The sequence below is a fragment of the Phocoena sinus genome, chromosome 12 (assembly GCF_008692025.1).
Source record: "Phocoena sinus isolate mPhoSin1 chromosome 12, mPhoSin1.pri, whole genome shotgun sequence".
Taxonomy (NCBI): Eukaryota; Metazoa; Chordata; class Mammalia; order Artiodactyla; family Phocoenidae; genus Phocoena; species Phocoena sinus.
The window spans coordinates 67,599,061-67,616,795 of record NC_045774.1 but is presented as its reverse complement, the minus strand read 5'-3'; the positions used below and the strand labels follow the sequence as shown (position 1 = coordinate 67,616,795).

Here is a 17,735-nt window from a genome sequence, read left to right as displayed (position 1 = left end):
TGTTCTTCGCTCAGACAGTACGATGTTAAGGGAGCTGCTGCTTCGGGGGCTCTGGCTCACTCAGGTCGGGGGGAGGGAGGGGCGCTGCGTGTGGGGCGGGCCTGCGGCGGCAGAGACCAATGTGACGTTGCACCAGCCTGAGGCACGCTGTGCGTTCTCCCGGGGAAGTTTTCCCTGGATTCCGGGACCCTGGCAGTGGCGGGCTGCACAGGCTCCCGGGAATGGAGGTGGCGATAGCGACCTGTGCTCGCACACAGGCTTCCTGGTGGCGGCAGCAGCAGTCTTAGTGTCTCATGCCCGTCTCTGGGGTCTGCGCTTTTAGCCGCGGCTTGCGCCCGTCTGTAGAGCTCTTTTAAGCAGTGCCCGTAATCTCTCCTCACGCACCAGAAAACAAAGAGGGAAGAAAAAGTCTCTTGCCTCTTCGGCAGCTCCAGACTCCTTCCCGGAGTCCCTCCCGGCTAGCCGTGGCGCACTAACCCTTTGAGGGTGTGTTCATGCCGCCAACCTCAGTCCTCTTCCCGCGCTCCAATCGAAGCCCGAGCCTCAGCTCCCAGCCCCCGCCCGACCCCGCGTGTGAGCAGACAAGCTTTTCGGGTTGGCGAGTGCCGGTCGGCCCTGATCCTCTGTGCGGGAATCTCTCCGCTTTGCCCTCCGCACCCCTGTTGCTGTGCTCTCCTCCGTGGCTCCGAAGCTTCCCCGCTCCACCACCCGCAGTCTCCCGCCCGTGAAGGGGCTTCCTAGTGTGTGGGAAACCTTTCCTCCTTAACAGCTCCCTCCCACTGGTGCAGGTCCCGTCCCTATTCTTTTGTCTGTTTTTTCTGTTTTCTTTCGCCCTACCCAGGTACGTGGGGAGTTTCTTGCCTTTTGGGAGGTCTGAGGTCTTCTGCCAGTGTTCCGTGGGTGTTCTATAGGAGCAGGTCCACGTGTAGATGTATTCCTGATGTATCTGTGGGGATGAAGGTGATGTCCGCGTCTTACTCTTACGCCATCTTCTCCGGACTTGGCAGGTTTTTTTTTTTTTTGGTCCGCGGGCCTCTCACTGTTGTGGCCTCTCCCGTTGCGGAGCACAGGCTCTGGATGTGCAGGCTTAGCGGCTATGGCTCACGGGCCCAGCCGCTCTGCGGCATGTGGGATCTTCCTGGACCAGGGCACGAACCCGTGTCCCCTGCATCAGCAGGCGGACTCTCAACTGCTGCGCCACCAGGGAACCCGGCATGCAGATTCTTAACCACTGTACCACCAGGGACGTCTCAAAATGTTTTTTTTAATAGCTGGTTTTTGTTTTTAATTCCAGCCCAGCATCCAGTGAATATTCTGTGCTTTTATGTTATGTGTTAGGTCCCTATGGTCTCTCTTCATCTAGAGCAGTCCCTGGTTCCTTCTTGCAGTTTCTGTTTTCTTCCATAATATTAACTTTGTAAAGAGTCCAGGCTATTTGTTTTATAGGATGTTTTATATTCTGAATTTGATAGTTTCTTCATGGTGTTATTTAACTTTTTTCTCTATCCCTGTATTTCTGAAAGTTAGGTCTAGAGCAGTAATCCTCAAAGTGTCATCCCCAAAGCAGCAGCATCAGCATCATTTGGGGACTTGTGGGGAAAAAATGCAAATTCTTGGGCTGCATTACAAATCTACTGAATTTAACTGTGAATAAAACTCGGGAGGCAGGGTCTAGCCACCTGTGTTTTAACAGGACCTCCAGGTGATGCTGGTAAAAAACCTAAAGTTTGAGACCAATGGTTAAATATTTTCGGCAAGAATACATCATATTTAACCTGTGTAAAGTTCAAAATTACATCACATCAGAAGAGATAAATGTCAGGATGTCTCATTTGGCTACCTGGTAACCACCATCTCTTTCCATTGTAAAGGTATACTTTCCCTTTGTAATTAATAAGAAATGTGTGACAGATTACAGGTTTTTAAATGGGAAAGACTTTTAAGAGCTTATAAAATAACACATGTTCATTGGGAAAAACATTCCACATTCCACCTACAGAACTATTTTCATAGTGACACTCCCCAGAGATCCCTTCCATTACTGTGAATTTTCCCATAGGTTTTTTCTTTTATAGATATAACCTTACTAATTTTTCCTTTTAAACAAATATGGAAGTATACTGTGCTTTTTCTTGCAGCTTACTTTTTAATTTAGTAGTACATCTTAGACTTGTAGAGCTACGGTGTGCTTTTTAATGGCAGTGTACTGTTTCTATGCAAGGAGATATACACGTACTTTTTTTAACATCTTTATTGGAGTATAATTGCTTTACAATGGTGTGTTAGTTTCTGCTTTATAACAAAGTGAATCAGCTATACATATACATGTATCCCCATATCTCCTCCCTGTTGCGTCTCCCTCCCACCCTCCCTATCCCAACCTTCTAGGTGGATACAAAGCACCGAGCTGATCTCCCTGTGCTATGCGGCTGCTTCCCACTAGCTATCTGTTTTACATTTGGTAGTGTATATATGTCCATGTCACTCTCTTACTTTGTCCTAGCTTACCTTCCCCCTCCCCGTGTCCTCAAGGCCCTTCCTCTACGTCTGCATCTTTATTCCCGTCCTGCCCCTAGGTTCTTCAGAACCATTTTTTTTCCCTTTAGATTCCATATATATGTGTTAGCATACAGTATTTGTTTTTCTCTTTCTGACTTACTTCATTCTGTATGACAGATTCTAGGTCCATCCACCTCACTACAAATAACTCAATATCGTTTCTTTTTATGGCTGAGTATATTCCATTGTATATATGTGCCACATCTTCTTATCCATTCATCTGTCGACGGACACTTAGGTTGCTTCCATGTCCTGGCTATCATGAAAAGAGCTGCAATGAACATTGTGGTACATGACTCTTTTTGAATTATGGTTTATCTCAGGGTATATGCCCAGTAGTGGGATTGCTGGGTCATATGGTAGTTCTATTTTTAGTTTTTTAAGGAACCTCCATACTGTTCTCCATAGTGGCTGCACCAATTTACATTCCCACCAACAGTGCAAGAGGGTTCCCTTTTCTCCACACCCTCTCCAGCATTTATTATTTGTAGATTTTTGATGATGGCCATTCTGACTGGTGTGAGGTGATACCTCATTGTCGTTTTGATTTGCATTTCTCTAATGATTAGTATACACATATTTTTGCTTCCTGCTTTTTTCACTGAATTTTATATCATGAGCACTTTCCCATGTCCTTGGCTTCATAGTATTCCAGCATATTAATGCAACATAATGTATTTAAACATTCCTTTTGTTAGACACTGAAGTTGCTTATAGTTTTTCATTCAAATAAATGCTGTGAACATTTATGTGCATAAACTTTTGATTGCATCTGAGGTTATTTGCTCAGAATTAGGATAATTGGGTCCAAAGTTTAGAGTATGTTTAAGGCTCTTGATAAATTTTGGCAAGCTACTTAATTGAAATGTTGTACCAATTTATATCCTACCAGCCGTGTCTGAGCCTCCAACTTCTGCCATCATTTAATGTTAGCATTTTTTTAAAAGTTTTTCCCAATTGATTAAGGACATTTGACTGTTTAATTTCTACTTCCTTGTTTACTGGCGAAATTTTTAAGGTTTGTTATTTGCGTTTCATAGAAAGCCCATTTAAAAAATCTTTGAGCCATGACAGATTAGTTACGACAGTTTTGTAAATAAAACGTCACTTCAGCTAGCTCAGGTCCAGAGAGGAATGCATTAGGTGAGTGCTGGGATGTCTCAAGGACCTCTCTTTGGTTCAAAGAAGGTGACAGATTGGGATGTAGAATCTTAGTCCTAATTCCAGATCTCAGGGGAAGGACTCTGGTCCAGCATGAGTCAGGCGCGCATGCCCAGACCTGTCAGCCATGCCCCAGGAACACATTCGCGTGTCCACTTGGGTGCTCTCGGCCGAGCCATTCGTCCGTGCAGGGGGGGCAGGAGGTGGCGGAAAAGGCCAGTCCTAGTAAACAGGCAAAGAGCAGTTGACAGAAAAACGTGAGGAACCAAGCAGGAGGTGCTTGCCGCATCTGCAGACCTGCTGCTGCCTTTTTATTATGGACATCTGAGTGTGGAGCGTCAGCTGTGTCCCCGACAAGAGAGGAAGCTGCCGCTGAGCCCTCCATGGCTGGCTCCCGCTCACAACGGTTCCCTTCTCTGCTTTGGCCCTTGTCAGGCAGTGGGAGTGTGGCCCCATTGGGTGTTAGAGCCCTACAGGAAGTGTCCAGCTGGGGGAGCACAGGGGCACGTGATTGGAAGGTGACAGTCATTTACTCACTGAAACAGTCCCCTTTTTTTGTTTTTTTGCTTGTTTTGGCCATGCGGCTTGTGGTGCCCGACCAGGGATTGAACCCGCACCCTTGGCAGTGAAAGTGAGGAGTCCTAACCATTGGACCGCCAAGTCCCTTGAACTCTGTCCACAACCTTCTTCACATGTGCTTTGACTACTTTCAGTGAAGGACCAAGAGGATTTGTTCACTGGGAAAGCTGGATGAAAGTCCTGAGTATTCAGCTTCTTTCATTTCCTCTTGGGCAGCCACTGACATTTAAAAAGGGGAAGGGGGATTAAAAAAACAATTTTTTAATAAGGGGAGTTGGGGTAGCTCCATACTCCTTGACGTAGTTTTTCCTTGCGGTAATAGTCTTGGCAATAATGTTCTAAGACCCATACAGATTCTTTTTTACCTACCAGGACTGTGTTGGCTCAAGTTGTATATTTACTGTGTATGTATAGTCTCTTAAACCCCTCAGGACTTTTAAATGAGAAAAAGAAGCTTTGGCCTACATAAAAACATGCTCAGGAATTCTGAAAAATCAGAGTTCCATGAATGCCACGGATAAAGACTCGGCTGAGGAGTCTTGCTTTGGTACTCCTGAGCCCGCCTCAGGAGTCAAGATGCCAGGTCCCATCCTTAGATCATCTCAGTCACTCGCCCTTCGCCCATTGAATCCTAGATGCGGGTTCTGGACAAGCTGATGGTTGAGCGACTCTCAGCAGAGAGGACGGAGTGCCTGAACCGCCTGCAGCAGCACTCGGACTCAGAGAAGCACGAAGGAGAGAAACGGCAGGTGAAAACCAGGATCTGTCCGTGCTGACCTTGCACTTGCCACTCTTTTCCCCCCGAGTCAAGGGACTCGGACCCATCATTGAAAACTCCCAGGCCGAGATCCCCTAAAAGCGTTGGTGTCAAAGCGCGTGTCATTTTTATAACCTGAAATGAAGTCAGTAGGAAGGAGCCTGGAGTGTGGTTCCTGTTTGCGCTGAATGTGCTGACCGGAGGTGGAGGCGGGGCAGTTTGTAGAACGTGCTGGAAAGCCGAGCTCCGCCCTGGATCACTGCTATGTGTCGCGCCCCTGCTGGGCCTGCACAAGATTGGGTTCCTGCCCTCGGGCAGTTTGCGGTCCACCCCAGACAGCAGACGTGAAATGAGTACTTGCGAGCATGTGAGTGAGTTCATGTGCCTAGCAGCCAGACGTGCTTGGCGTGGAAGCCGTGGGAAGCTTTGGCTGTTGGCGTCTAAGGAGTCTCTACGTAGCTTAATGAAGATCATAGTTAGCTATCGGCTTGGGCGCTGGGTGAATCCTGGGCTTCAGAGGGCCAACAGAGAAGGCCGTGTTGCCTGTGGGAGGCGGGTAATCCAAAACTTCGGGGCTTGTCCAGAAAAGAGCCTATCACAGTCGAAAAGTCCACATTCTTGAGGTTTTAATTCATAAGCCATGTATCAAAGTCTCCTGATGATTTGTGTACTAACTTGTGGGGTTTTTTTAGATGTCCTTGGTGGATGAATTAAAAACTTGGTGCATGTTAAAGATTCAGAATCTGGAGCTGAAGCTTTCTGGAGATTCTAGGGCCTCCAGGACTAAATCCACACCATCCACTTGCGAGTCCTCCACAGGTAACCGACACCAACATGCAGGGAGAGCCCTTTCATCCAAAGGTGATGAAACCCCCCGGTTGCGTTCTCTTCTGCATCTGAAGGCAGTCTGTGTGACAGGGCTGCGGGCAACACTGGATTGTAATGTGAACTCTGTAGGGGCGAGGACCATGCTTTGCCCACTACTGTATTCATAGTTCCTATACGGTAATAAAGCACTCCTATTTAAGTGTTCAGGAATATTTGAATGAAGGAATAAAAGAATTGTTGATCTGTGATAGCAGTGCAATCTTGATGGTGTCAGAGTTGGACCCCAACGATGAGGGTGAGGAAAGGATGTGTCGTCTCAGAAGGGCACTCGCCCCTGCCCTTGTGACTCTTTCCCTTTCTCGTCCTTGATCAGCCTTTTCTACCTTTGGCCAACTCCGTACAGCCTCATTAAAAAACAGTTCATGTATCAAAGCTGCCCCAGGGGCTGGATAAGAGATGCTTTGAGCCAGAACATCTTTACATTAGCTACGGTGGCTACACTCGATCAGTTGAGGAGATTCATAGCCTTAGTAATTAGACCTCCATGGGGAGGTTTTGATATGTCACGTGTTTCATGTTACCATAGGCCATCTCTGTATTTGTGGTTTTATCTTCTTTGTGCCCGTAACAGTGGGGAAAATCCTGGGCAAACTTTTCATGCTAGGACTAATTATGGAACTTGTCATGGAGCTCTGGGTATGGGTAATAGGACCGCCTCTCCAAGTGGGAGCTTGGATCAAGGAACTAGTAACCGGGGCTATGGTCTGTAAAGGGCCCGGAAGTTAGAGAATGGGGGTATTGATTCTGATCAGTAAATGCCCAATTCTGTTTTAGGACAAGTAGTGAGATGTGTCATCCTTGGCAATCAGGAAATGGTACCCAGAGCCCTTTACTGTACGTTGAGACAGGCTAAAGGAAAGGCCAGTAACGTTTTTGGCTTAGATGCCGCCAGTGTGTCTAATGCAACATCCCTGAAAGCCCTGACAAGCCAAGATGATAATCAGGGGAGAAGTGGAGGGGAAGGACAGGAGAAGTTGCACACGGTGGGTGATGGTTGATAATCAGGGGAGAAGTGGAGGGGAAGGACAAGAGAAGTTGCACACGTGGGTGATGGTTGAGAAGGCTGGTTTACAGGATTCCCGGGACTCTTAAATGCCAGCCCATGTGACCGTATGAACACGGATTCGCTCTCACTTTTGTTTTCCTTCCGAAACCAGGTGTGGATCAGTCAGTGGTGACCGCAGGTCCAGTAGCAGCCTCTGACAGCCCCCCTCAGGTGGTCAGGCCCAAGGAAAAGGCCCTCAGCTCCACAGCCGCCCACAGACTCCAGCAGGAGCTGTCTTCCTTGGACTGTACAGGCTCCCGACTGAGGAGTGTCAAGGTCCAGACAGCCTCGTTACTCTTGAAAGAGGCAGCCAAATGCGACCCGCAGGCTGGGCCCTGTGTTGACAGAGGCACCCAAACCAAGAAGTCTGGGAAAAGTGGGCAGACGAGGCACCGCGGCCAGCAGCCAGCAGCCAGCGCCACCTGCGGGCAGCTGCCACCAGCAGGTGGTGAGCAGACTGCCCCTCATACTCGGGACACCTCCCAAGCGCTGGAGCTCACCCAGTATTTCTTTGAGGCTGTTTCCACCCAGATGGAAAAGTGGTATGAAAGGAAGATTGAAGAAGCACGAAGCCAAGCCAGTCAGAAAGCCCAGCAAGACAAGGCCACGCTGGAGGAACACATTAAAAGTTTAGAGGAGGAACTTGCTAAACTAAGGACTAAGGTACACAAGGAAAACTAGGGCCTGGGAAGTGGGACGAGAAAGGATTCCTGGGACTTCCCTGGTGGTCCAGTGGTTGACTCTGTGCTTCCAGTGCAGGGGGCGGGGGTTCGATCCCTGATCTGGGAACTAGGATCCTGCATGCCGTGGGGAGGGCGGGGGGGGGGGAAGGATTCCTGAAGACTTCCGATCCTGCAGCTGCAGAAGAGCTATGTCGGAGGTGTCAGTTATTGTACACATAGCAGACCTTGCCTTTTAAAAAAATCACTAATTTCTAAAACGTGCCAGACACATGCTTCCTATGCCCTGAAGTTGTGAAGACTTCAACAATTAGACTGAAACTAGGGGACACCTGGTTTCAGGTTTCATTACAGATTCAAAACCTCAGCTCAAGTTCATCTGAAGTTCAAAAGCTCAGATTAAGCGAGCTGTGCTAAGAAACTGAAGGATGTGTAAGCCTAAACCCTAATATTCAGGATATGAAATAATGTAAATGAAAAGCAAGAAAAAATATGAATCCCTGTGCACTCAAGTCAAGCAGTCATTCAGATCAACACGCCTGCTGTGCTGGACGGTGTCTTTCTGTAAGAGCTGTAACAGACACGCTGAACCCCCTCAAGTTCACAGTTCCCCAAATGCTGACATCTTAACCAGGGAAAACTCACCAAAGAAACTTTGAGGAGAAGGATTTTCATGATGTCACGAGATCCAGCATATCGTAAAATGTTTTGAAAAGTCAGTGTATTTAAATAATGGGTTAATTGGCTAATAATAGTGCTGGGAATGTCAATGAACTCAAACGAGAAAGATTCAGATCATTGGATCATGGTTTCTGTATCTTTCAGCCAAAAGACAGAAACAGTACAATTAATCATAGTGACTTTAAAGTGGATTAATGGAAAAAACATTCACGTAGCAATTACCTGAAATTTCTATAACCTAATTCACAGCCAGTTAGAGTACCTTTCTGAATGTGAGCTTATTGGTCTACATTTTATAAAGAAATAAGGCTGTTTCTTGAAAGTATTTCATTTTGAACCGAGATGTCATTGAAGAACCTCAAAAGCTTTCCACTGCTTTGTAGCAACTATGTCAAGGTAGATGAGCAATAAACTGACTTGGATCCCAGCTTCAGGGAGCCTGTGGATGTTACTGCATGGAGTACACAAAGTTGCAAAAGTAACAGTATGTTGAAACTTCGGATTTAATTATCTTCCAAGCTTCTTGTCCCTTGTGGCATTATATTCATCTCCTCAAAATCCCATATATGCATAGAAACCTCGATTCTATTTCTATAAACAGAGGAACCAAGCAACTGTTGTAATTTTTGAATGAACCTTTGCTCATTGAGCCAAAGAGAAAATATGACTTCTTGACATGGGAACACCCAGAAAAACAAAAGTATGCATTTAGTCCCTGTGTTCTGCCCATCAAGCTCAGTTGTTTTTGGTTTGTTCTTTTGAATACTGACAATCTATGGATCTAGGCGTTCCTAATAAATGTAGATGTATGTCATCATTACAAAACCTGGACAGGGAATTTATTTGATGTTCTCTCAAGTTTATTTTCAGGTTTGTAAGCTCGTCTTTTCATTTAAAACTTCAGTGGCACACTTTAAAGGGGAAAAAAAATGACACAGGGGCAGTCGATATGTTAAACAATAGCCTCAGCCACTTCTCATGCTAGAAAGCTTTTGTATTTAAAACAATTCTAATAATTTAGATAATATAACAGATAGTATAATAATAAAGGGGTTTAAAGATGGATTTATTGTAGTTAATATACATTAGTTGAACATTCAGACATCTTAAACTTTAGGAACAAAACTTCAGCATTCAAACAACAGTATAGTTTACAGGGAACGGAACACCCAGGCAGTAAATTTGCCTAATCCAAAATACTGATGAAGATGATGAAAAAATGTGTTTCACCAGCGTTCTATTCTGGCCAACATCTTAATGACCATGGTTCCACGTGTGAGAAGAAATCGCTAAATAAATCTTCTCTTGGGCTAAACAACGGACCTGGCCTGTAATTCAGGAGATACGTAAAGATGTAAGTGAACAAATAACATTAAACTGTTCTTTAGAGAGGAAGGGAAAAGCTTGTCCACGAGAATAGTCGTAGTCTCTGGAAGATGAAAATTCAATTTTTCATGTTTTATTCACTTAAAATCAAAACAAAACCCCACATTAGGTTTTCTTGGGGAGTCTGTAGTATTCGATTCTTGCAAATACAAGCCACAAATGCTCTTACATCTTCCACATACAGCGCTTCCAGGAAGAACACCAAAGCCACTGCTGTCACACTTCATAAAAGGATGGTTTTTAGCTTCAAGATTTTAGATTTACTAGAGATAGCCTGTACTTGAGTATTTGCCAATCATGCTACACAAGAGTCTTTCTAAGGTTCTCTGTTCAGAAACTGTTCACACATGCTTTTCCCTCTGTTCATCAGATGGCTTGATTAACGTACATCTATATAAAACCCTGAAAACTGGCTTATGCAAGCATTTTAGATTAGCCCATCCCCCGGTGGCAGAGTATTCAGAATTATTTTTGCCTTGTGGATTCTGGAGCTGTGGAAGGGCAAGGGTGGCTCGGGACGCAGGTTAGTGACACACCACTGGTTTACACCTCTCCAATGGCATACGGTCCAACACTAGACACTGTTTATCCTGCAAAAGTTTTTCTACATCTTTCAGATGTAGATTCTTGGATTAACTCTGATTCTTGGATTAACTTTTTAGATTTGTTCCGTAGGTGAACTGCCAATCCCAGCCTCTTCCACGAGCTTTCACTTTCACTAAATTAACTGTTAAACACATTTGGTCTCTTTCAAAAGTGTCCTGAAGTCAACTTCTGTCTCCAATGTATTCTTCAAACTCTGTTTTTTCCTGTCACTGGAGGAGAACCTAATGCACTAAGGAGCTTCCTTAATTAATGATTTATTTTACTTTCCATGTGGATATTAAGGTAACCACATTAGTTTTGACCAGGAGTTGCCTCTTCTTCTTGGTAGGTGCTTCAGTGCATTTGTTAAACTTCTCTTTCTTCTTTTTCCTACAAAGTTCTAGATTCCCAGTGGTGATCTTTTTGGAAAGTCCTCTTGAGTATCAGATGCAACACATCTGAAGAACATACCTCAACAACCCTGAGGGTTAATGCAGAAGGACTTTCCAAGGAAGCTCCATGGTGTCTCCTGAGGTCAGTACACCTCCAGCCCTATACCTCACACTGTTTTAAAACAGCTTAATTGACTTACACAATAATATATATCAATTATATTTCAAAAAAATTGGGGGAAAATGGCTTTATTCGGATATAATTCACATACCTGTAAAATGTACAGTTCAGTAGATTTTAGTATATTCAGAGTTGTGCGTTCATATAAATAGAATCATACAATACATGATCTTTTGTGACTGGCCACTTAATGTTTTCAAGGTTCATCCAGGTGTAGCATGTATCAGTACTCCATCCCTTTTTGTTTGCTAACTAATATTTTATTGTATGGGTATACCACGTTTTACTTATCCATTAATCAGCTGGTGGGCATTTGGATTGTCTACTTTTTGGCTGTTATGAATAATGCTGTTTAACCTTTTGGGCAACTGACAGTCTTTTTTCCAAAGTGGCTGCACAATTTTATAGTCCCACCAGCAGTGTTTAAGGGTTCCAGTTTCTCCACATCCTCGCCAACATTTGCAATTATCTCCCTTTTTAATTATAGCCATTCTAGTGGATGTAAATAGTATCTCTTGGTGGTTTTGATTTGCATTTTCCTAATGATGAATGGTGTTGAACATCTTTTTATGTGCTATCGTACTGGTTTTTGCTTCTTCCAAAAACTGCTGACATATCCAAGAACATTTTCAAAATAAAAGGTATGTTTTCAGTGCTAAGACAATTGCTCTTATGCCCTTTTCTTGGCTCTCTCTGATATGCCATGCTCCATGTTCTGGTATTTTGCTCAAGGGCTCTTACGTACAGATAGTTTCACCTTGGCTTTGGGCTACCCACTGTTGAGCCTAAGCTCAACTAAACACATGGAGACTTTGAAAACCTTTCAGAATAATGCTGTAGTTAAGATCTGGCTAAAGCAAGTGTTTTTTCTAACTCTTTGAGCTGCATATTGCCTTGAGTAATCATCATCCGGATTGTATCCTGTAGAAGAAAGTGAAATCTGGTCACTGTTTTAACTGGTTAAACAAGGTACAGCTCTACCATTTTATTTGTTAAAATTAGTAACTAATACTGAGAACTGGCACTGATGCCCTTTAGGAAAGCCAAAAAGTTAACAATTAGGGGTACACAATGTCTGGCATGCTTTCATACACCCCAAACATACTTCCCAAACCATCATGCTGTAATATTTATTATCTTTTCGTGTGTGTGTGGTTTAACAGACAAGTTGGGTGGTGCTACTGTAGAGTGTAGATATAGCAAACATTGTTAAAATATCAGTTAAGTGAAAAATCAGTAACATCAAAAGCAATGATCAAGATATACCATCTCAGTGACATATCCCAAGATATTTATCAAATTTTTAAAAAAACTCACTAATCAGTACAAAAGGGTCAGGGCCTACCGTCACCATGATCTTGGTCTCACCTCTTCGGTGGCACTTTTGTTTCTTTTGAATTCTTCCCTTGCCCAGTGCTTCAGGTATTTGCGATCAGAATCATTTGGAACTTGCCGAATTGCCTGCAAAATCCTCCTGTAGAGGAGGAGAACTTGTTGCCTTCTCACGAACTGTACAGGGGAGGAGAAATGGCAATTACAGCTGCACAGTCGTCAGCCCGGTAGGCTCTTTTCTCTTTGGTTCTCAATTTTGAAAAGGGGAAAGAAAACCACCTTTTTTCTTTTAAGAAAACGGCAAGAAGTTTGTTTGCGTTGTCTCCTAACTCCCTTGTCAAACTTAAAATCGAGTACAAGCAGCAGACCAGTCTTTCCCGCAGTCACCTAGGCAGTGGGGATCTGGGCTCAAGATCAAGAGCCCGGCCCGCCTCTTGCACCAGGACTGGAGAGTAGCCCCAACCCCCTTGCGCTTCCCGCCGGCCCCCCGCGGCGCGAAGCCCCGCCCCCCCCCCCCCCCGCCCGAGCCATCATAGTGGGGGCGCGCACAGGGTCGTGCCGCCCCAGTAGTGTCCCCGAGACCCCTCTATCTTAGAATGGGTTGCAGGGGCGGTAGAGAATCGACCTCAGACCCAGTAAAGCTGCCCTAAGAGGCCGGCGAGGATAGTTGGTACCTGCTTTAGCGTTAGCGTCGCTGGGGGTAAGCGGGAAGCTGCCATCACGTCCAGACAGCGCGGTCCGCCAGAGCCCCAGTGCGCAGGGGCGGAAGTGGGGCGGTGACGGGGCGGGGCGAGCTCGGTTTCCCGGGAGGCGGCCGGCGGCAGTTGCGTTGGCTCCGGGAGCCCGGCAGTCGGGCAGTCGGAACTGAAGCTCAAGGCAGTTTCGCTTTGTCTTAGCCTAAGTTTGCTCATCCGTGAAACAGGATAACAGTTGCTGCTTCACAGGTTGTAAGAATGAGATAGTGGTGAGGTAGCCCAGTTCCTGACACGTGGTTAAGTTTCATTAAATGAAAGGATTTAGGGGGTGAGGGAAGAAAACTATTTTAGTATATTCTTTTTGAGATTTAGTGCGTATAGTGAAAAATTCTAAAAACTTAATTTCTCTTAGTTTGTGTTGTGCTCGTCTCCTTTTCTCGTTCTTGTCCCTGTTCTTTTCTACTGCGAGCATTTTTCCTGGCGTTGTAGTCTTCATGATCGTCCTTAGTTACAAGGCTTTAAATGGTTATCCATTGCAGTTTTGAGAATTTTGTGTAACTAGTAACGAGGAACCAACATCCCTACGCCTTGCTTTTTTTCCCCTATAATCGTTTTATCCTCCCCTCAACACACTCCTTATGCTCTTGGGTTATATTAACTGTAAGGGGTTAGTGAATCCCTTCTACTTTTAAAAAAAACAGGATTGTTCTGAATTAAAATACAGCCCAAAGTGTTCAATTACCTGTTCGTTCACTGAGCCACTTACTTGACTGCCTTGCTTGGAATCCTTGGAACTCCCTTTTCCCAGTTGTGTACTTCCGGCTACTTTGTGTGTGTGTTTCCTCGTCTGTAAAGTGAAATAACAGCATCTACCCCAGAGCTGTTGTTGTACTGTATTGTATGTAGTGCGCTGAGAACAGAACCTGGTGCATATAAGCACTCTAAAGATTTTGAACATTACCAGGCATTGTGTGAATGATGCTAATACCATAACCACATATTTCAAAATTTCTCTACTAATTAGCAATTCATTGATTTTTTTTCTCTTAAATAGTAGTGAAGTTAAATATCCCTTGCCACTTTTAGTTACACTTATTTTGTGAATTGTTATGACTTTGGTCCCTTTATGATGAACCAGACTTTTATTCTAATTTTATATGGGCTGTTTGCCATATTTTTTTAAACTTTGATCCTTTTCCTTTTATAGCTTTAAGTCTCTATATAGTCATGTATTTTCCGTTCTTTTTTGAGCCTTTTCAATTTCATCTTCTCCCCTTCAGAACTTTAAAAAATTTTCAGTTGTTTACCTAGGATTTTGGTTTATAGCATAATGGGGATATAAGTTCTTTTCCAGTTGTAAACTATAATTTCAGCACCATTTATTAACTAATTCATGCATATTCCTGGGATTTGTGATACTCCTGGTAAATTCTTTTAGGGTCTGAATAACCCTCAGGATAATTTCATCCAGGTTGTTTTTACTTTTTTGTTGTTGTATGTATTATGATTAGGCAGGAATACTCCCCTGTAGTATCTTGTAAGAGTCTTCTATTAATGGTCTGTATGACCTTTAGAAATGTTTTGTATTATTTTCCTCTAAATCATCTTAGAATCGTTACTGAAATTTTGAATGCGTTGCGTCTATAAAGTGAGAACTGACATTTTTATACTATTTCTTCCCATCCGGAAAGAGTCACTCATGCTAGACATTGGTAATGTTGTCACGAGTCATATATGCCCCCTGTTCTTAGAATCACTCTTTGCTAGACAATGGTAATGCTGTCACGAGTCATATATGCCCCCTGTTCTTAGAATCACTCTTTGGGTAGGAAGACTTAAGTCCAACATAGTATTTATAGATGTTGTCAAGGCTCGTACTGTGGGAGCTCATTCTTCTTGGAGGGCTTATCTGAGCTAGGCAAAGTCAGAAAGGCCAAGTGGGTAAGAGAATTCTAGACAAAGAATGCATGGAACACTGGCAGATTCCAAGGCCCGTGTGGTTTGCTTTGATCAGATCAATAGTGTGGTGGGGATGCTGGGAGAGAAGGGACAGGGGAGGCAGGTAGTGCTAAGAAGCAACAAATGGTACCTTCTTCACAGGAATTCAGAAAGATCTCCTTGGACGTTGTGAGTATGACGAAGTGAAGCTAGCAAAGTGATTCGTAGTCCAAGCTACATTTTAATATTAAATTTTTTTTGGCTGTGTCGGGTCTTAGTTGCGGCATGCGGGATCTTTTGTTGTGGTGCGCGGGCTTCTCTCTACTTGGGGTGCGTGGGCTCGTAGTTTGCGGCACACAGGCTCTCTAGCTGAGGTGCGCAGGCTTCGCTACCCCGTGGCGTGTGGGATCTTAGTTCCCTCGCCAGGGATCGAACCTGTGTCCCCTGCATTGGAAGGTGGATTTTTTACCCCCAGGGAAGTCCCCCTCAAGCTACATTGTAAGAGAGCTCCAGCTGCACTGCAGTCAGAGGAAAGCAAAAGGGAAGACAGAATAAGGTAAATATCCAGAAGTTAGACCGGACAAGATTGGGGTTTGGATGGAGGTGGAGAGGAAGGTAAGGCAAATGTAAAGGTTGAGCTCCACGTGAGGGTGTGTGAGAGAGCAAGCCTATCCGCAGCCACTTCTTCTAAGGCCTCAGCTGTGTCACTCTTCCTAACCAATGCCCTCAGTTCCTGATGGGTCTCCTGTGTCTGCTCCTGTGCTTCCCAGCCCTTTTCCTGTCACAGCACAAACTGAAGCTAGCACTCTTGGGTAGCTTGCTTACTGAAATTCGTCTGTTCCAGACCCTATTAGCTATCCCAGGGCCAAGGGAATCACTTATGCTGGTACATCAGTTGGGATGCTTCAGCTTAGCTTGTCCTGTCAATTAAAGGTAGATATGATGGACCGCATCACAGTCATAATGTCAGTGTCTTCCCTCCCTGCTGGAAGATTAAACTTCCTGCCTCAAAGAGGCCTTTGGCAGTGATACATCTCTTACACTCAGATTTCATCTTGGAGCAGCACAAGTTACATCAACAGTGGTATATTTTTTAATAGTTTTCAGAATATAAGCTGCATAGCTTTTTAGAATAAAAAATGATATAACCTCAGGTACATGCTTTAGGACACCTGGTTAAACAACAAGCAAACTGTCTTTGAGGACCACCTCAAAAGGGTGGCACACTTCACAGTGTAACTTGATAACAGACACGGAGATAGATGATTACGTCATGGCATGTTGTCTACGAAAGAACATCTAACAGAGCTTAAAGAGAACACAGCACACAGTTAAGTATTCAAGCACTGCTTTTTGGCCAAGTAAAAACTGCCTAAAACTGTTGTTGATGGATTTTGACTGGAAGAAAAGATGTGGCTGCTTAGTTCTTCTGATACAGCACTTCTTTTCCAGCATAAGACAGGCTCAGTTCAACTTGAAATCAGTGTGAGGAATGATTCTTCCTCTTAACTGTTAAGAAAAAATGAACTAAAGAAATAAATTACTACAACAGCAGGAACTATGGCACAGAGAGAATGAAATAAAGGAAAAATCATCCTTCCATCATTGCATAGTCTCCCGAAGCAGCAACGGTGAAGGGGAGGACACTGAAAAGCCATTTCGCTCATACATGGCCCAAGGGTCATTTTCTGATGATTGGGCTCCCATGATGTCTGGTTGTTTTATAAAAAAACACACACACATACCACAAGCCTCCTCCCCTTCGTAGAGAAGTTAGTTCCTTTCACAAGAAGCACAGTAAAAAAAAAAAAAAGACTCACCCGCAGCTGCCTTAGCCACTTGACAGCTTTCGGGTACACACTGTGGGCTTCGCAAGGCCAAGCCTTATTAGTGCAGGGTCAAAAGGGAAGTTAAGTTCCCTTTAGTCCTTTGCCCAGAGGCCTGGCACAGTCCCATGCTTCCAGCAGCATCTCCTCATGGAGGTGTCCAGGGTCCCTGGGCGGGAAGGCAGGCAGCTGGGCGCCAAGGGTGGGGTGCAGCCTCCTCTTGGGCCAGGACTTCTGAGACGAGCCCAATGGGCAGCGCCACCCCACCCCCCAGGTATGAGCCCAGACACCTGCTGCTGCTGTTCCTTCACCCCAAGTTTATTACAAGCACTGGAGCCCAGGCACAGCAGGGAACATGAGTTTTCTCTAGGCTCTGAAATCGTGTTGTAAAATGTAATGTTGCAATAAAATTTTTTGTAGCTGTTAGGTGAATGTTTATAAAATCAAATCTAGATTAAATACCATTTTTGAGCTGGGCGTTCAGAAACAGTTGTCCAAAACGGAGCACCTGGCAAGCAGTGTGACATTCTGACCGCAAAGTCTCACTTAGGACTGTGTTCCTTCTGTTCTACGGGTGGTCAGAGGCTGTCACCAGCTCAAACCACTGCCTGAGAGCATCGCTGAGCGTCTCGGGAAGTGCGTTCACATCGCGTAGGATTATATAGAACGGGAATGGGAACTCTTCCATGTAGGATCGGATTTCAGGCATCTCTCCAGGCCCTTTAAATATTGGTACCTTGATGTCCAAGATAGAATCCTGCCAAAAAAAAACACATTTAGAAATAAAAAAACTAAATCGGTGTCCTTGGCTAGCTCTTTTATGATCTCCTCTGCAGACAATTTTTAGGTCTCACATGTCTAATTCCTGCTTATAAAAATAGCTCTTATTACTAAGTAAAACAGAACTCTCAATAAGGAGGCGGCAGATCTCTTTCTGAGCACCCCTTCCAGGAGAATGGCCACTTTTCCAGTGAAAAGGGAAGGAAAGGGGTAGATAAGCAAACCTGATTTCCCTACAATGGTATTTCCTATTCTCTACTTGGAATAATT

General features: G+C 44.6%; 3 protein-coding genes across 7 annotated transcripts in view; 1 reads left to right on the top strand and 2 right to left on the bottom strand.

Moving 5' to 3' along the window:
* ANKRD6 (ankyrin repeat domain 6) overlaps nt 1–7,747 on the top strand; it is a 196,398-nt gene extending 188,651 nt beyond the window's left edge. For all 3 annotated transcript variants that reach the window (XM_032651813.1, XM_032651814.1, XM_032651815.1), the window contains 3 exons: nt 4,935–5,048; nt 5,749–5,875; nt 7,102–7,747. In XM_032651813.1, the coding sequence (XP_032507704.1) occupies nt 4,935–5,048; nt 5,749–5,875; nt 7,102–7,670 (810 nt within the window). In that variant the 3' untranslated portion in view covers nt 7,671–7,747. The remainder of the gene's footprint in view (nt 1–4,934; nt 5,049–5,748; nt 5,876–7,101) is intronic.
* Nucleotides 7,748–9,326: 1,579 nt separating this feature from the next.
* LYRM2 (LYR motif containing 2) lies at nt 9,327–14,829 on the bottom strand. The gene is made up of 3 exons (XM_032650962.1): nt 12,901–14,829; nt 12,263–12,403; nt 9,327–11,815 (listed from the first exon to the last, which is right to left on the bottom strand). Exons 1-3 carry the CDS (start codon nt 13,135–13,137, stop codon nt 11,735–11,737), a joined length of 459 nt encoding a protein of 152 aa, XP_032506853.1. The 5' UTR covers nt 13,138–14,829; the 3' UTR covers nt 9,327–11,734.
* Nucleotides 14,830–16,554: 1,725 nt separating this feature from the next.
* MDN1 (midasin AAA ATPase 1) overlaps nt 16,555–17,735 on the bottom strand; it is a 153,021-nt gene continuing 151,840 nt past the window's right edge. For all 3 annotated transcript variants that reach the window (XM_032650959.1, XM_032650961.1, XM_032650960.1), the window contains exon 102: nt 16,555–17,442. In XM_032650959.1, coding sequence (XP_032506850.1) covers nt 17,254–17,442 — 189 coding nt within the window. In that variant the 3' untranslated portion in view covers nt 16,555–17,253. The remainder of the gene's footprint in view (nt 17,443–17,735) is intronic.

What these genes read in the sequence shown, in the direction of transcription:
- LYRM2 (XM_032650962.1), bottom strand. Translation starts at nt 13,137, where the DNA reads ATGAGCAAACTTAGGCTAAGACAAAGCGAAACTGCCTTGAGCTTCAGT. An exon ending in CGACGCTAACGCTAAAGCAG is followed by an intron (nt 12,404 to 12,900) that starts GTACCAACTATC and finishes TCCCCTGTACAG; the next exon opens with TTCGTGAGAAGGCAACAAGT. An exon ending in ACAAAAGTGCCACCGAAGAG is followed by an intron (nt 11,816 to 12,262) that starts GTGAGACCAAGA and finishes TTTCTTCTACAG; the next exon opens with GATACAATCCGGATGATGAT.